The sequence below is a fragment of the Crocuta crocuta genome, unplaced genomic scaffold, assembly GCF_008692635.1.
Source record: "Crocuta crocuta isolate KB4526 unplaced genomic scaffold, BGI_CrCroc_1.0 scaffold10, whole genome shotgun sequence".
Classification (NCBI taxonomy): domain Eukaryota; kingdom Metazoa; phylum Chordata; class Mammalia; order Carnivora; family Hyaenidae; genus Crocuta; species Crocuta crocuta.
The window spans coordinates 6468649-6488552 of NW_027527551.1; the positions used below are offsets into that span (position 1 = coordinate 6468649).

At 34.5% G+C, this 19904-nt stretch overlaps 1 protein-coding gene across 1 annotated transcript in view; it reads left to right on the top strand.

Moving 5' to 3' along the window:
* The window catches only part of LRRC9 (leucine rich repeat containing 9), a 111925-nt gene extending 100791 nt beyond the window's left edge, over nt 1–11134 (top strand). The window contains exons 30-33 of the mRNA XM_077768894.1: nt 3080–3220; nt 8509–8656; nt 10025–10193; nt 11044–11134. Of these exons, the coding sequence (XP_077625020.1) occupies nt 3080–3220; nt 8509–8656; nt 10025–10193; nt 11044–11083 (498 nt within the window). The 3' untranslated portion in view covers nt 11084–11134. The remainder of the gene's footprint in view (nt 1–3079; nt 3221–8508; nt 8657–10024; nt 10194–11043) is intronic.
* The last annotated feature ends 8770 nt before the right edge of the window (nt 11135–19904 follow it).

The window sequence follows — 19904 nt, forward strand, 5'->3', positions numbered from 1 at the left end:
ACCCCAATGTTCATAGCAGCACTCTCAACAATAGCCAAAACATGGAAAGAACCTAAGTGTCCGTCAATGGACGAATGGATCAAGAAGATGTGGTTTATCTATACCATGGAATACTACATGGCAATGAGAAACAATGAAATCTGGCCATGTGTAGCACAATGGATGGACCTTGAGAGAGTTACGCTGAGCAAAATAAGTCAGGCAGAGAAGGACAGGTACCATATGTTTGCACGTATAGGAGGATTAGGAGGAACTTAACGGAGGACCATGGGGGAGAAGAAGGGGAAAAATAATTGGTGAGAGGGAGGGAGGCAAACCATGAGAGACTGTTGAATGCTAGAACAAACAGGGCTGATGGGAGTGGCAGAGAGGGGAAGTGAGGTGACGGGCATGGAGGAGGGCACTTGTGGGGATGAGCATTGGGTGTTATATGGAAACCAACTTGACCATAAACTATTTAAGAAAAATAAATAAATAAATGTTAAAAATTAAAAAAAAAATAGATAAACATAGATGCAAATATCCCCCACAAAGTACTACCAAACCAAATCCAACAGTACATTAAAAAAAATAATTCACCATCAAGTAGGATTCATTCCTGGATCACAAGGGTGGTTCAATACTTAGAAATATATCACATTAATTAAAGGATAAGAACCATATGATCATTTCAATAGATACAGAAAAAGTATTTGACAAAGTACAACATCTATTCATGATAAAAACCTTACACAGAGTAGGTTTAGATGTAACATACCCCAACATAAAAAAAGGCCATCTATGAAAAACCCACAACCAATATCATCCTCAATTGGGAAATACTGAGAGCTTTTCCTCCACAGTCAGGAGCAAGACAGGACTGTCCACTCTTACCACTGATATTTAACGTAGTACTAGATTTCCTAGCCACAGCAATCAGATAAAAAAAGAAATAACAGGAATCTAGATCAGCAAGGCAGAAGTAAAACTTCCACTATTTGTAGATGAAATGATAACTCTCTATAGAAAACCTGAAAAACTCCACCAAAAAACTGCTAGAACCGTGAAATGAATTCAGTGAAGTCACAGGATACAAAATCAATACGCAGAAATCTGTTGCATTTCTATACACCAATAATGAAACAACAGAAAGAGAAATTAAGGAATCTATCCCATTTACAATTGCACCAAAAATGATAAGATGCCTAGGAATAAATCTAACCAAAGAGATGAAAGACTGAAAACAATATTGTTCTCTGAAAACAATAAAACACTGATGAAAGAACCTGAAGATGACACAATGAAATGAAAAAAAATCCCATGCTCATGGATCAGAAGAACAAATATTGTTAAAATGGAATTTACTTTAAAAAAATTCTTAAGTAGCCTGTCTAGTTCATTAATTTCTAACACTTTTCTAACTGAATAAAGTTTTAGGTTTCAAAATACTGCTTAGCAGCAGCTAAAAGTTTTGATATGTAGTATTTTTCCTGTTCTTTATTTCTTAAAATCTACTCTCCAAAAGATTTCTTCTTTATTCCATAGATTATTGAGAGGGGTATGTGTGTGTGTGAATTTCAAGCCTATGAGGTGTTTTTTGTTATCCTTTTGTCATTTATTTCTGTTACTGCGTTTTAATCAGAAGAGAAAGTCTCTACATCTTCTGATATTTATGAAACTTTCTTTCTGGCCTAGAATGTGGTCCATTTTTAAAATCTTCATTATATATCTTAGAGATGTCTCTCCATTAATGTATGTGTATACACTACATTAGAAAAAATATATTGTTGGTGTACCTGAGTGGCTCAGTCAATTAAGTATCCAACTCTTGATTTCAGCTCAGGTCTTATTCTCACCATCATGAGATAGAGCCCTGCTTCAGGCTCCACACTGGGCATGGAGCCTGCCTGAGATTCTGTCTTCCTCTCTTTTTGCCCTTCTCCCCCTCCCCCACTCATACTCTTTCTCTCTCTCTCTCTCAAAAAAATAATAAATTGTTTATTCATTCCCCTTTGATGAAAATGTGTTTCTTTTTGTCTCTTCTTCATGATCACAAGCAGTGCTATATACTTTTTCTTTGCCGTCAGTCCCCCAAGAGCACCCCCACATTCAGAGATTTGCTAAAAGGACACAAGTAACTTAGCATATAATTGTACTTGTGGCTATAATTTATTACAACGACATAGTGAGGATTCACAGCCAGGTGATGAGGGAAAAAGACACAAGCAGAGTCTGGAAGAATTGATAAGTAGGCTTCCTTATGCCCCTTCTCTCCCATGAGGGGTCACACAGTAACACTCTTCACCCAGCAACAAAAATGCAGCAACATGTGTTTATGTTTTCACCCTGGAAATTCCACTACACTTAGCATTCAAGAATTTTGTTGGAAGCTGGTTACATAAGGACCCTATGCGTACCACATACCAAAACTCTAGACTCCCAGAAGGAAAGCAAGTTGAATATAAATCATATCATTTGTGTAAGCAGTCTAGGCACAGTGAACTGCCTTTAATCAGTTAAGGAATGGTGGGAACACTTCCAAAATCCAAGCACCAAATACTAGTCAAGAGCTGTCCTTGCAAGCAGACCTTTCTAAAGATAAGTATCAGGCCTACTATGTTAACTCATCCTATACACCTTCTTACGTACACATGCAAATATTTTTCAGAGTAGACTGACAAACTGTGAAGGGAGGGATCATACAGTCCAATAGGTGTGTATTGAATTCAACTGGACAGAGCCTATGGGAAAATACCATGTAAATTTCAAAGTAATTACTTATGAATTAATTTTTATAGCATAATCCTATTCATGAATTGAGATTGCCTATAGTTAACGAGCAATATTATACACTCTAAAGAGAGACTAAACCTCTAAATAGTAGTCTCAGTTTAAAAAAAAAGTTCTAATCTTCATTTAATATAACAAGGAATTGAGAAATCTTTCAAAAAGGGAGCTCATATTTGTATCATCAAACACTACACATTAGCTATTATCTGTCATTTTTGGTACCTGTGTTAAATTTCTTTCTCTATAAAGGTTAATCTTTGAAATAAAAGGTTTTTTAAAGAAATAAATTGTTATTTTCAACTTTTTTCAGATCTGTAGAAAAACACTACATCGCCACATGCTCATATTTCGGCTGCCTAACTTACAGATGTTAGATGGAATTCCTGTGAATTCAGATGATAGGGCAAAAGCTGAATTTCACTTCTCTGAACTCCAAGCAAAGAAAACTTCGGTAATACTTCTATTATTTATACTTTTCCTTTTAAAATATATAATTATTAGCAAATTAAAACCAATTTATTGGGTAAATCTGGGCTATGATGGTTTTTGTTTTTTGTTTTGTTTTGTTTTTTTTTTTGAGAGAGAGACAGCGTGAGCAGGGGAGGGTCAGAGAGAGAGGGAGATACAGAATCTGAAACAGGCTCCAGGCTCCGAGCTAGCTGTCAGCACAGAGCCTGACGCGGGGCTTGAACCCACGAATCGTGAGATCATGACCTGAGCCGAAGTCAGACACTTAACCGATTGAGCTACCCAGGTGCCCCTGGGCTATGATGTTTGGTAGACCATTTTAATGTCTATTTTAGTGATTACTATCAAAAAGCACCGTGATCTAGTGAATAGAGCATATACATACACACTAATTTCAGGGAAGCTCCTTTTTCTAATAATGTAGTTTGATATAAAGAAAATTTATTTGGGACGTCTTGGTGGCTCAGTCGGTTAGGCATCCAACTTCAGCTCAGGTCATGAGCTCACAGTTTGTGGGTTGGAGCCCTGCATCGGGCTCTGTGCTGACAGCTGGCTCAGCCTGAAGCCTGTTTCGGATTCTGTGTCTCCCTCTCTCTCTGACTTTCCAATGCGCACGCTGTCTCTTTCTCTCAGAAATTTAAAAAAATAATATTTATTTAAAGTCATGGGGTGCTTGGGTGGCTTAGTCAGTTAAACATGCGACTTTGGCTCAGGTCATGATCTCATGGATCGCGAGTTTAAGCCCTGCTTTGGGCTCTGTGCTGACAGTGAGAAGCCTGCTTCTGATCCTCTGTCTCCTTTTCTCTCTGCCCCTTCCCTGCTCTCTCTTTCTCTCAAAAATAAATAAACATTAAAAATAAAATAAAATAAAATCTGTGTGCCTCTTGCTCAATATGTGAGATAATACTAGATGGTACAAAACTATAACGTATCACTTCTATAAACAGAAACTAACAAACTCTTTCAGTTTAGCAGATAGGAAGGGAAGGAAGGAGTTCTGACCTCAACACTCTGGACTATATAGTTCATCTAACAAGGGACATGTGTGCTTCTTTTCTTGTCATCCAGAATAATTGCACCTTTTACCCATGAACCCTAAAAAGGTATCTGACCATGACATGAAAGAGTTTAGAGAGAGAAGCCACAAAGCATACCATTAGGAAATTCTGTCTTTGGCCACCAGGATTCTTCATGACCATCCTGCAAAGACTAAACTTAACACAGAAAAGCTATGGTTTTTGAACAAAGAAGTAACCTTATTAGAGCTGTGCCTTTGCAAGGCTTGAGAAAGAAGAAGCTGGAAGCAGGGAAACCAGTTAAGAGGCTTTTAGAGATTATGAAAACCTAGACTAGGGTGGGCCAGTTAAGCAGGTAAGTGAACCTTCAAAGTGAATGAAAGCCAGAGAGCAAGGACATCAGTCAGTTAACAAATATTACCTTTGAAACTCATATTGAAAAGAAAAGATTACCATAGATGCTTTCACATAATCAATAGATTACCCAGCACTCTCCATCCTTTCTGAAAAAAAAATCAATTCCCAGAGCACACTGGAAGTTTGATACTAGAAGGCTCTTCTCCAGCCCACTTCTGCCTTCAGCAGTAGATTTACACATTTATCAAGAGCTGGCTGTTTGGTCAAAAACTTATATGTGAGTTCTCTTATCTTAAATAAACAGATATGCTCTAAATGCAAATTTTAAATTACTACTTATGTATTTCTATGAAAATCAAAATGGGGTACTTCGGAAAATCTGGATAAAGAGCAAATCACACATACACAGACAAACAGTGTCAAGTAGGTTGGGAGGAAAATCTTGTAAAATATGAGAAAAAAATACACAAATTCAAACACAATATGTGGGGAAATTATTTTAAAAGTTTTGGTGTTCAAATTTTCTCCACATGTCTTTAAATTCTTACTACTTTAAAGAAACCAAAACTGGAAATTGTAGGCAAAACTTTAAGGATGGATTTATCTAAGAACAATCAGATAAAATATAAATCAAGGGGTTCTTACAGAAAAGACCTTACCCCTTCATCACAAGATTGATGAGTACATGTACATTTATGTGTCATGTCTAAAAATAGGTGCACCTGGGTGACTTAGTCCGCTAATCATCTGCCTCTTGATTTCGGCTCAGGTCATGATCTCATGTGTGTGAATTCAAGCCCTGCATGGGGCCCTGCACTGATGGTGGGGAGGCTGCTTGAGATTCTGCCTCCCTCTCTCTCTGTCCCTCCCCTTCTTGCTCTCTCTCTCTCTTAAAACAAATAAAAATCAACTTAAAATTTTTTTAAGTAGATTTAAAAATCAAACATGAATTATACATATAATTCTTAGTTATTCCCTGATTTTTTTTCATTAACCTTGACTTTTTCTGGTTAACAAAGGAGCTTCTATTATAGGTCAAAGTAGACACAGAGACCTTCAGGACTTAAAGTTGTACAATGTTAATAAAGATTATCTACATTAGGCAAAGGAGGTTGGTTCATTTGTAGGTTATATCTACAAAAATTGTTTTAAAAATTATGCTTTGTGAAAAAAAGTCTTAGCTACTAATTTGTATACTAAGAAAGAACACCATCTAATATGATCCACTGAGATTACTGTCACAGGTCCCAGTCTTTCAAAAGAGAGCGAGCAATAAAAATTTAGGTCAGTGATGTAAGGCTCCTTTTCCTTTCTCTATTTTATATTCCCGGAGTAAGTAATTTCTTACTTCCAGAAGTGGAAAACTAAAGGAAACTTGAGTTTCCCACTGTTGCTGTAACAAATTACTCAAATTTAGTGGCTTGAAACAACACAAATGTATTATCTTACAATTCTGCAGGTCAGAAGTCCAAAAACCGGTCTTACAGGGCTAAACACAGGCAGTTAGTTCTGCATTCCTTCTGGAGCTTGAGGAGAGAATTTGTTCTTTGCCTTTCCAAACTTCTAGAAGGTATCTGCATTCCTTGGTTCACAGTCCTCTTCCGGCAATAGCATCGCTTCCACCCCTGATTCCATCTGTACATCTTTGTCTCTTACCCTTCTGACTCCCCTCCCTCTTATACGGACTCTTGTGATTGTACTGAGACCACCTAGATAATCCAAGATCATTTCCCCACCTCAAAATCCAATGTAATTATGCCTGCAAAGTCCCTTTTGCCATGTAAGGTAATGTATTCACAGGTTTTGGAGATTCGAATGTGGACATCTTTTGGAGCGGCGTTATTCTGCCTCCCAAACCACATCGGTCTCAGTGAGAGATCTATAAAAACTGTCATATTAAAATTTATAAATTGCATTTAAGGTAATGTTGGCTAATTTGAAAAATTACATATAAATTCACCAAATTACATATAAGAAATCACTTAGAACAACTTTAAAGATCCTAATTTCCACATATATTTTTTATTAGTTTCATGGCAGAAAAAATACACAGACTAGAATTCTAGTGGATAAGTATTTCACTAAAGGGTTTGCTTCTTGGTTATTCTTTTCTATTTTTCATATAGTGAATTCAGATTTTTCCCATTACTATATATGATATGATAATATGTCTTGAGTGAATCTAGACATGTAGTGTTGCCATTTGAATCAGTGCCATATATAAGAACTTAATTATTTTTCCACTTATTCTACATGTAAACATTTTATTTAAAAATCACTTTTTGATCCATCTATACATGGTTAATAAGATAAAGGAGATATTCAAAGTCTTTATTTTAGAGAAATCCTTTTTTAGGTTTATTTTTTAAATATTATAACGTTTATCTATTTTTGAGAGAGAGAGAGAGCACGCACACATGCACACATAAGTGGGGGAGGGGCAGAGAGAGGAGACACAGAATCCAAAGCAGGTTCCAGGCTCTGAGCTGTCAGCACAGAGCCAGACATGGGGCTTGAACCCACACATGGTGAGATCAAGACCTGAGCCAAAGTCGACCCTTAACCAACTGAGCCACCCAGGGGCTCCTCTTTATTTTTAACTAATCTCTACACCCAGTGTGGGGCCTGAACTCATAACCCCAAGATCAAGAGTCACATGCTCTTCCAACTGAGCCAGCCAAGTGCCTCAGAGAAATCTATTTCAAGAGTCAATACCAATGCTTATTTTCATGGCTAGGCTAAAATTGAGCCATCATTTCTTTTAGTTATTCAGAAGACACAAAAACAGAATCCTTTTCAAGTTTATCACTTCAGTCTAATTTATTTTTCTTTCAGTTACTGCTGTTTTTCTTTTTTAACAGCAAGTAAAGAAGGAAAAATTAACTCTAAAGTTGTCCTTTAAACCAAAACATTTTCATCCTTTTGGTTTCAGAAGATTTGACAACCTTCTAGATTAGTGGTGGGAAGAAACTCTACAAAGGAATTAGTTAGGGAATTTGGGACTGAATATCTTTAGTGAAAAGCCTGATACTTTAGTGCTCATTACAAAGCTGCATTCTTGGTAACACTTATTAAAACAGGGAAACTGGCCATTTTACGCAAATGGCAAACACTTATATCTCTAAATAAGTTGAATCATCTATTCAGAATTTATATTTTTAAAGTATAAACAAGGTCAGTCTTAATGAAGACAAAGCAAGCATAAATTTCTAGGGAAACTAAGAGTTTCCAACCTAAAATACTTCTCTCCTCTGTTTGCTGATTCCTGAAATTCTTCTAAAAGCCTCTTAATCCTCAAGTAACTTAAAATGTAAACACCATTTAGAGAGTTAGCACATTCATTAAAAGTGATTGTTATAAGATGCTTTTCTTAGTCCCCACTTATTTACTTGTTTTTGAAAACCTAATTAACTGCAAGACACCTGATGAGGTAATGTGAGAAATATAAAGATGTCAAAGATATAATTCTTACCATCTAGAAATTCCTGCTTGGTAAAAAAAAAAAAAGAAAGAAAGAAAGAAAGGAAGGAAGAAAGGAAGAAAGAAAGAAAGAAAAGAAAGAAATGTTACAAAGGAGAAAAAGCTTAATTCTCATTTTCTTAATTTTACACTTACCTTGTTGAAATCTTTTGGAGAGGGGGAGATGCCATCACACTAGTGATGAGTACAGTACAATCTGAAAAGATAGAACATAAGGTTCGGAGGGAAGTTAAGAGATCAAAAGACTGTTTCCATTTCTGCCTTATACCAACTCAGTTTAGGCATATAACTCCTGACCTAAAGAATTTTAAATTGATTATCAAGTGGGGCTCGTAGTAAGGACTAAATCTATTGATCTGAGTTTTGGAGATTCTTAACTGGTTTTATTTTATTATTTTATTTTTATTTTATTATGTAGCTCATTCCTGTTACCAACTCTCCAGTGCATGGTGGGTCATTTGGCCAAGTGAAAGCTCCTCCCATAAAGATAACAAATGTAATTCTGCCTAGTGGATTTAGCCATTACTTGGGATCTGAACTTGGGATCTTAACTCCTGAAGCTGAAGGTATTTTGACAAAAAGTTTCAGAATGAATGTAAAAGCAAACACTTCATTTGAAAAAAAAATCTCACATTACTTCCAATACTACTTAAAATTACATTTTTAAATTTATAGTTCCTAAAATTGCATGTTTGTTCAAGTTTCAAGTGGCCATTCTGATTTTAGAGTCAATAGTATTTCGGGGTTTTGCTCCACTCCTAATATGTTGTAACTAAACATTTGCTCCTAATGTGAACTTTGTGATACTTGCCCAGTTATTTTCTGAATTATTTATTTCAAAGGTTTTGTTTCATTTTATGTATTTCATAGCAAATAACTGCTAAAACCAATTCTTTTGTACATCCTGCTAAAAGTAGAAATCAGAGGTTTAAAAATATCTGTGCCAACATATTCTTGGGGTACAAAGAGAAGATCATATTTTATCCTTGAAACCACAAGTAAACCATGCAGCTCATACTAGAGATAAGTCTCAAGAGGTAGAGCTTGAAAGGAGGACGTATATTAAAAGGACAGGCATGGAAATGGTTTCTTCTATTATATACATTTTAATTCAGGCTTAGATGAAACCTATTCCCTAATTCCAGATCTTCACTGGCTATCTTTTTGGTGAAACTGGGGGTAGCCACTCCTTTCAGGGATCACCTCTTCCATTCCTTGTAACATCCCACTTTGCTTGGAACTGAACATCATGAATTTATAACATGATCTAAGAGCCTACCAAGAATAGTAGATTGCTCTGTGTGATTATTTCAAAAAGAAACTCAGTTAAAAGAAACCCAAGATGTTATTGTTAAGATGTTATTTTTTTTTTGCTTAACTTATTTTTCATACTTCTACATACTAAGTGGCTTCAAGATTTTAGTCACAGTGAGAACTTTTATGTTTTTGTCCAATAGATATAGCTATCAGTAAAATAGAACATAGCAAATTTTTAGCCTCCTTAACAGCACAATGTCCTCTTTGGGAATGGCATCAGTATCTTTTTTTTTTCCTGGCACTAGTTCAATCCTGGATTCATCTCCATAACATCCCTCTCAGATCTGTCTTTAAGATTTGTCTGTGACTATTTTTTAAGTTTTTCTTTAAGAGTCTTATAATTTCTCTCCTATCTTCTGGCTATATTGCCCCACTTTTTATTTTGAAAAATTATGGTCACTTTGTCTGTACATTGATTATAGCACACAGCTCTAGATATTAATATTTTTTAAAATTACCTAGAAATAATCAAATAGATTCACTAACTCAGAAATTTAGGTAGCATTGAGTGCTAGAAATATATTCCAATTCTATTCAGCTGAAGGGAAACCAAGCTTTGTTACTTAATTCATTTTATTACTTACTGCTTCTCATTGTCTCACAATTTCTAATTTCAGACAAAAAAAGCAAGAATGCAGGGATTCTGACAAATAATCCTCGCAGTATCCATGCAGAAATAGCTTTTCGGCAACTCAGAGGGATAAATCTCTCTCCGTCTCTTTTATCACATCAGAATATGGCATCTCCAACTGCACAGATGTACCAGAGCAACCCAGATGAGGGAAGGTAAAACTATCCTGTGTTTTAATATCATTTCTCATCATTAAAAAAAAACCTCCCCAAATTTGCTAGTCATGTATAAAAATAGGAAACATTATTATATACTATTATTTATTTACTGAGAGCTGGGGAAACTGTCAGATAGCATAAGGCTTCTTCTCCCACATTCACAAAACCTTTCCGAAAGTCCAGTATATCTACATCATAATTCAAAAAGACTTAGACATGGCTATCAAGGTAGAATAGTGCTCGACTAATGCTTCCATGAGGGAACACTGAAATAAACACTTGTAATTGTATTCTCTCTGAAGTCACTTCTCACTAAATATGCAAAGCAGTTCACTTACATTTTGACCAACACATAAATTCAACTCTGAAATCACAAAACGCCAAGAATTTTGTAGATTCTTCAAAACTCTTCTTGTAGTTCCCACGTGCCTCTCCTCCAGTCTGGACCCTAGCCCTGGAGGCCAGCTCAGTGCCTAAGAACCCGCTACTTCTCTTGAAGAATTCACTTTGTTAAACACCTGTCCGCCTAGATTTCCAGTTATCACCTGTCCCCAGCTTCTTTGGAGCCAAGCTCCAGTTCGTCTATTAGTGACCTACTCAACAGCAGATCTAGTAGGCCTGGCTCTTGCTGTACTGACTTCCTCCCTATTCTATTATCAGGATAGATATCAGGATAACCTGATTCTTAAATGCCCAAAAATAGGATCATTTTCTCTATTGTACTGTCTTTTTGAAATTGAACACATATAAATACAGAAGTTATTTACTGCAGAATTACCTTAAATTAGCTGATCCGTTAAGAAAATAAGTCTTATTATTTAACTTATAAATATTTTACTTCTGACAGAATTCCTGGCAGCCACTTTCCAAGATCAAATCGAATGTAACTGCCTAAAGAGAAATGAATATACACCAAGAAACTTATTTCTGTTTAGCAGTTGTACAAAATCAGCAGACAGTGCTGGTGAAAATATATATATGATAACCATGTTACTTATTTTACTGAAGCACTTCATTTCCATATGATGATAATTTCTGTCACCTTGGTTGAATTTTATTTTAATATCACCTCTCTTCAACTTTCTTTATGGTTATCTTAATTGTTCATTTGAATTTCTATATTAGAAAAATCATGAACCATTGTATTATACAATTTGAAAAGATAGAAGTGGCATAAAACAAAGTCCAGAGAATCAAATATTCAGTGCTGATATTGGAAGCATTTAGCTACAAACTCTTATTGTGGCCTGTCATATGAAGATACTAAGCAAAGGTAATTCTAGTAAGTTTGCATATTTTATTTGTTGAATATTTGTTCATTTGGAGTTACCTAAAACTAAAGTATACATTTCTTACCAAACACAGCTATTACTATGGCAAGCTGAGCTTTGCTCATTGAATTTACAAACTAGTTTTTTAGGACTACAATGGGGGGGGAAGTACCCTTAGGCCAGATCTATCCTAAGAATTGTTTAGAGATGCAAATTATGGACATCAGTAGTACTTCCTGAAGGTGGCTAACTGCAGGTGCAACAGCGCATTCATGCTCTAAGAATGAAAAAGCACTATTTCAAATACAAAATGTGTTAATTGTACCCATAGTGATATAATTTTACAAGCAGTTTGAGGCTAAAAAGAACATATGTTCAAACTGAGTAGACACTTTTAAATTTGAGACCCTTAATAATTTTACTTCCCTGGAAATAATTTTTCTAAATGTTACGCTGCGTAGTACTAGGGCACATCACAAACCAATCAAATATGGTTTTGAATTTGACTGTTTTATTAAATACAGTTCTTTAAATTAATGACTAAATTGCCAATCATATTTTGATATAAATGGTCTCTACAATTCATGAATTATTCTACTAAAATTTTCTAAGTATTGGTTCAACACTGCACGTAGTTTTCATACTATTTTAGATGTTCCTTACATGAAAATAAATCTTTACTAAAATATTTGTATTTTATAATCTATCTAGAAACAGGCTTAAAGATATTTTGGAAACTAATTCCAATGTGTTTGCAACAATTTTGTATCTTTTCTTCTTCAAATGCTGTATGTTTATGATTTAATCATGTAATGCTTAAAATTTCAAACCTAATACAGATTGATTTTATACTTCTTAATGTGTGATTTCTAAACAACTGTTACTTTTAGGTGAAAATAAGATCCTTTGTTCAAAAAGCAACTCTGCAGTTCTTATGATGTCCAGAAGATGTCTTTGTTGCCCTTTAGTTTTAACAACTGCTTCCCTTACAGCACATGGATAGTGTCTACTGTTCATTCTTTGTTACCACCTCGGCATCGCCGGCTTTTTTTCCTTTAATGATAATGTACAAATGAAATACTGACTATATGCTCCTTTTATAATGAAAATTGTATTTTTAAATAATAAACTGGGTGGGAAAAATAAGTACAACTAGCTTTCACTAGAGTAAAAGAATTTACAAGAATTAGAAAAATATAAAGCAGGAAAACATAACTCATTATTCAGCATCCACTTAACATTTTAGCATATTTTCTTCTAGCCATTTTTCCTATCCATTGGGAATATATTTGAGATGTATCATTTGATTTTTATGTAATACACAGTGTTAAATTTTGAGATATCATTTCTATTATAAATTTTTAATTACATCTGATTTTCTTGAAAGAAGCAAATGAATTTGTAATACATAATTTGATAATAACATTAAAATAATATGAACATGTATTTAGGCATTACTAGGTGTCATACAGAAAATAGACACAGATCCAAACTTTAGAACATTTTAACATAGAACATGATAGGGGCGCTTGGGTGGCTCAGTTAGTTAAGTGTCCAGCTTCAGCTCAGGTCATGATCTCACGGTTCATGGATTCAACCCCATGTTAGGCTCTGTGCTGACAGCTCAGAGCTTGGAGCCTGCTTCAGATCCTGTGTCTCCCTTTCTCTTTGCCCCTTCTCCACTCTCTCTCTCTCTCTCTCAAGAATAAAAACATTTAAAAAGGGGGAAACGTGACAAATAATTTCATATAAAAGCATTGAGGGGGGGATGATTACAAACAATTGGCACAGTTCTGAATTTTTTCTGCCATGACAGCGGATGACACTGACATGACAATCCCCTGGAAATGCCCAGATAGGTTAAGCTGTTGGTTATGTGCAGTTCATAAAATCATAGCTATAACTTCATCCCCTTCCTGTTCAACAAAACAAAAAAGTGTAATTGAACATGAGAGATGTTTTCATAGAAGTGACTTTAGATCTGCCCTAAGTTATTTAAGAAAGTAATTCACAAACTGAGCAATTTTAAGTTACAGTTACAAATTATTTGTAACATACTCCACAACTAATTACAGCACAACAGGCAAGTAGTGCTTTAAGTTTACAAACTACTCGCCCATATTTTACATGGTTTATCCTAATAACCACTCTATGAAGTAGATAAGGCATTTATTGTCGCCATTTATAGATAAAGAAATTGGCTTAAGGAAAAGAGTAGATATCATACCAAATCCTAGGTTATTTTCAACTCCAAATTCATTACTTTTTCAATTACTACAAGTGAATTGACATTTAATTATTACTAATATGCTATGTAATCAGTTGTTGTAGAGCCCCAATGTATGTAAAAGCTATAAACTATTCATTATCTTCCAGTATACTTAGCTCAGGGAAAATGCATAATTTCTACAGTAAAATTAGTTCTTTGCTCCCAGCAAATGTCCTGACAGATTTATTTTCCATGCAGTCATATCCATAAATATAGGACTTGTTTTAAATTAAGAAACAATTCCACAAACAACCTTGAAAGCTAAAGTTAGGGCACTTTATAGGTTAGGAGCCTATAATGCTGAACTGAATACAGATGATGTCAAAGTGGTCTTCTGATTTCTGTAAATGAAGATTGACTATAGTAATTATCCAATAAGAACTTCATTATTTACTTCTATTTGTATTGTTCTAGACCTCTCTGATTGTTGACACAAAATTATGGTTATGCACATATTTTTGCCTAGAGTGATTAGTATGCACTGTGTGTATGTTTGCAGGCACTCACGGCCAGTTTTAAAATAATCCTTGCATTTAAGTAACATGCCATTTCACTATTTATTCATAATATTTCATACATTATGAAAACTGTTTAATGTTTTAAAACATTAGATCTTACTGTTTGTCATGCTGTAGGCTCTTAGCTTCAATTAAATGCTACTTATATAAAAAGAAGTAAATTATTTATAGCTCTGTAACAGTAGAAGCAAGCACTTATGGCCAAGTGTTGGTTATTCAATGAATCTGATCAGATCAGTCTTTTTATGAGATAGAAACTGGCTGGGGTTATTTATTTATTTATTTTTTTTTTATTCCTCCTGGTGTAATACTTAGAGCTTCTGGATGACCTCCAAGTGCTTAACTACTTTTCTTATTCATCTCTCTGCATTTACCTTCATTAATGGAATATTTTTAAAGATTTTTTTTTTAAGTAATCTCTACACCCAACGTGGAGCTCGAATTTACAACCCTGAGATTAAGAGTCTCATGCTCTACCCACCTCTACTATAATATTTTTAAGGGAAAAGTATAAAAATTGCAATTTCAGCTCATAGTTGCATTTTAGAACTAGGTCAGCAAGAGGCACACAGTTATTTTATTAGTAATGTTTTATTTCTGGAAGTTTTTATCTTATAAAAATATGAATTATAATATTCTCTATTACTCTTTTTCTTTCATTTGTGAATAAAAATCCTTTGTAAACTACTGAAAAAACATTTCTCAGACCAAATTTGTGCATTTTTTATCTTGAAATTTTGTTTTGGTGATGATTTTTCCTTATAATTAAGATAAAATGAATGATTTTATAGCCAAAACATGAAATGCTGTAACCTCAAATAGAATAGTACATTCAAAGGAATTCAGAAGTAGCTTTGAAAGTGGTAATTATCTGAAATCAAATTATTTATCACTTATGTTTTACATGTTAGGCCATACTTTAACTATGTGGTCTCTTAGGTAAATCAAAAGGCCAATTCATCAACATCATTGTTTTCCATATAAAATACATGTGATTCTGAAATGCTAAGCTTAAAATTAGAATAGATTTTGCTTATATTGTGTCATTTAAAATAAGAGTATTCCCATAGGCTCTGAATAAAATTCTGTTAATTAACTTACAAATGTTTAAATATATTTCATACCAGCAGTTACATTGTTAAACATTACAAAGAGAAACAAAGGTTAGTGATGATCTTAACTATTTTTGTAAACCATTTAAGGTTACATTTATTTTTAAATAACTATTGGTTTTAAAGCTGTAGATTTTAATCAGGGATCTGCATGTTTTACACTTTGCTTATTTTAAAACATTTTTTCTAGAAAATGTTTTGGATAATTTTAGCAGTTTGGCTCTACTATTTGTTCCATTTTTAATTATAACATAATGCCCCCTTTTCCCCCAAAATGTTCTGCGAGTATGTTTCTCAAAGAACAACCAAAAGAGACTAATCTATAAAAAAAAATATCAATAACATTTTTAAGTTTCCAATTATTTCTTATTTCTTCCCATCAATTTGGCTGAAAACAGGTATTTACAAACACTGGTAGCCTACTTTCTTATGGTCTTTCATTTTTTTTATGAAGTGCTTTAAAAGAGTTCAATCAACCTTAATGGTGCATTTTTAGTTAAGGAAATAGAATGTGGAGAAGTCAATTTGAGCTCCCAGACGAACAAGTGTCTTGAGAAAGAATAGGCGTAAATGGGTTTAGAAAACAGGGAGAGTAGGAGTAAAATGCAGTGAGCAGAGCACTCAGGGAAGCCAGATACAATGGAAAGAGTAAAATACTGCAGAGCTTTTTAAGCTACATACAATCGGAACAATGGACTTGATCCAGCCATCTATGTTAAACTGTTAAAAGGTGAAAAGCAAGCTGGAATTCTATAAAGAGTGTTGAGGAACAGTAGAATGAAGAGCTTTAAATCTAAAGAGAATGAATGCAGTCATTCAACAGAATGGAAATGAAGTCAAAATTGGCATATTTCCCTGGTTAATTTACCTTGTGAAGGACTCTGTTCAGTTTTATGCGTTAAGCCATTATTAGCAATGAAATAGTCTTTAAATTGCCACCTTTGGAGTTTTTAAGCAACATAGTGTGCATCTATAATTTTCACTTGGACATACCACATACTCATACACATATACATGCAAGTAAAAATACAACATATAGGTCTCACATAATTGTAACAATTTAATACTATAATCTACAGCCCACAGTACACTAAATATGTCAAACTTCCCATTCTCCAAAAACAAAAAAGGCTATCTCAGAATTAGTAGCAAAGATGCAAGTATGCAAGTACAAAAACTTGAAAAAGAAAACTAATCTAGAGTAACACATGTAATGCATACACTAGAATGCTGTGCAATGATTGAATGGCTTCATTATTTTTTTAATTAGCTGGCCATCAATCAGAAGAGGTTTTATTTCTACATTTTTGGAAAACTTTTATTGAACGTGTTGATATACTTTCCTGACTTAGTACCTAGAACAAATAAAATTCTCTTTCCAATGATTTATGGTGACTCTGGGTGACGGTTGTGCATGATTTACAATTTGAGAGAAATGTAGCCAAAGAAAGTGTGTGGCATGTATCTTGTACAGAGGATATCAACTTGAAAGTTGCTTCTGGCCAAGATCTAATATTATACTGTTATTATGTTTTAATGAAGGCAGGAGTATATCTGTGGAAACAGATCTAAAACATCTATAACTAGAAACTAAGACTAGAGCCCAACCGTGAACAGGTTTGTACTATTGTTAACTCTCAAAAAGAATAATTATGAGAATATTAAACACAAAATTGTCATCCTTTTTTGTTACTACATACTTTAAATACTTATTCATTCTCTTTAGACTTAGCGTTAACTGACTAATGCTGACATTATCAAGGATTTAAAGGGTAGCTACAACAGACTTCAATAATGAAGCATGCCCGGTATCATGGAACTGTTTCAATATAATGCTAATTCCAGATGTTTTTCAATGCATTGGAAGAAAGTAAGAGTAGAAATGTGTACTTACAACACGAGTATTTCAGTTACTTTAGTATTTAGAAGAGAAATCATTAAAAAAACTGTTATTAAATATAATAAAATCCAAACTTACTTTTTAAAGAGCATTATTTCCACAGAAGAAACAAAAAATGAAAAAAATAGTTTTTACTTTATTCTTCAAAAAGCGCATAGTTGTTTCTAATATTAGATTCTGCACTTTATTATTTTTTAAGAGAGAGAGGGCACAAGTGAGCTAGGGGCAGAGAGAGAGAATCACAGGAGGGGCAGAGGGAAAAAGAGAGGGAAGCAGGGCTCACCCAAAGCAAGCTCCTGCTTCCTGGAAGAGAGACTCCAGCTGGCCGGATGTGGGGCTCGAACTCACCGGAAGCATGACTTGAGGCGAAGTCAGATGCTTAAGACTGAGTCACCCAGGTGCCCCCTGCATATTTTTTGATCAGTTATGTTACATTCAAAAGATCAAATAAGAATACTATTGTGAGCCTAGATGAGGAAAATGAAGTGAAAACAAAGCAGAATAGTGGTATCTAAAGTAATTTATTAATATTTGGCTATAAATAAGTTTGACCTCCTTAACTGGACCATAAATATTTAAATTACTTAAACTTTGAGATAAATTATTAATATATACTGTTTTGTTTCCCACAGAATTTTATAGTTTTATTTATTATGTCTATAATGAGTCTTTCCATGATATTTGGAGGGGAAAGAACAAAAATTATTTTTTTTAATTCTAAAATCTACTCACTAATTTAACTGATGGCATAAGGTTGTGAAAAAATATTAAAAGTTTATGGGCTTATAAATTGTTTAAAATTGATACTCTTCCTTTGATACTTATCACTTATTCATTTGCATGTGTGACCAAGCTTACTACAGCTAAATGGTCTATATATTAAAGAGATAAACACATGAATAATATTATAGCAGAGAATACAGGATACACAAGTAACAAAAAGAATGATGTAAATCAAAGAGCTATCCTCCTGCATAATAGATCACTTCTATTTCATGATATTATACTTTTACTGTTCTTTTGCACTTATAAAAGATGTATATCTCACCATCTGGGAGACCAAAACCTCAATTATATACAGTTATAAAATCTTCAATTGAACATATTCAATATAACAAAGAAAACAATATTAGAGCCAATCCCAAGATCTATAAAATTATTTCCTCTAGGAATTATAAACTTGGAAGACTTCAGAGACTTGCTAAATAACTTAAATGAAGGAGATCAGATATAAGAAAAATTAACAGCAAGAATTATAATCAACTGCACTTTTACTGAAATAAGATGTGCTAGTTTCCATTTGCTCTTCCAGATCTACTTTACACTTTTTTCCTGCTTTGTGACTCTAATGAATGACCCATGGACAGCATCGACCAGGGTTCTTGTTCTATCTGGCAGTTGGCCAATGGAAGACATTAGCCAGTGAAAGACAGGGCAGTGTATCAAAGAGAGTGAGAATGAATAAAATTAATGCTTTATTAGTAACTATATTCCTTTACAAGGGTGCCAGCTCCTCTTGTGCTCTCCTAAATCTCTCTGGATTCTCACAAACTCCCTCCTCTTACACTTTAGGCCTGAAGCTGTTGCAGATTTGTAATGCATCACCAATGCTGGTCTTCTATAATTCATTACTCATCTGGTTTGAAACTGACACCTGACACCTTTTTCTTCCACAGCAAGCTGTGTTTTTTGTTGTTTTGTTTTTATGTTAGAGAGAGAGAGATAGTATGTGCATGAGCCAGGTAGAGGGACAGAGAAAAAGAGAGTGAGAGAGAGAATCCCAAGCAGGCTCCATGCTCAGCACAGAACCCAAACAGGCCTTGATCCCATGACCCTAGGAACATGACCCGGAGTGAAAATCTAAAGCTGGATGCTCAACTGACTGAATTACCCAGGCGCCCCTACAGCAAGATGTTAACGTGAGATTGGAGTTGTCATGCACAGCATGAAATACAGATTTCAGTTCTAGGAACCGTATTGTTAAATTAGTCTCATGGCCAAAAAAAAATGTGTTCACAAATATAGGAACTTTAATTATGGATAAAATCTTTGCAGTTTTTACGTACTGCTCCTGCAATGTCTATAAACTTCTGGTATTTCAGTGAAACTTTATTTTTCAGTTCACTAAATTCCATTTATAACAATTCATTCCCATTATCAAAATTGGGGAAACTGCAGAATTAGTTCATGTTCATAAAGTTTGAAATCATGTAAACATTGCAATCTAGTCTTTAATGCCACAATGTTATAAGTGTCATACTGGGGCGCCTGGGTGGCTCAGTCAGTTGGGTGTCTGACTTCAGCTCAGGTCATGATCTCACAGTTCATGGGTTTGAGCCCCACGTCAGGCTCTGTGCTGACAGCTAGCTCAGAGCCTGGAGCCTGTTTCAGATTCTATGTCTCATTCTCTCTCTGACCGGCCCCTGCTCACGCTGTCCCTCTCTCTCTCTCAGAGATAAATAAAAAACGTTAAGAAAAAAAAAAGAAGAAGTGTCATACTGGCCATCACTTGCTTTTCTGGAAATTAATTTTAGCCTAAGTAAGGGGACTAGATTACTTGTCAAACTTGCAAAGATAAAACTTCTCTAGGATTGAGTAAACTATCTGTCTGTGTAACCACTAGTGGATGTTTTTCCAG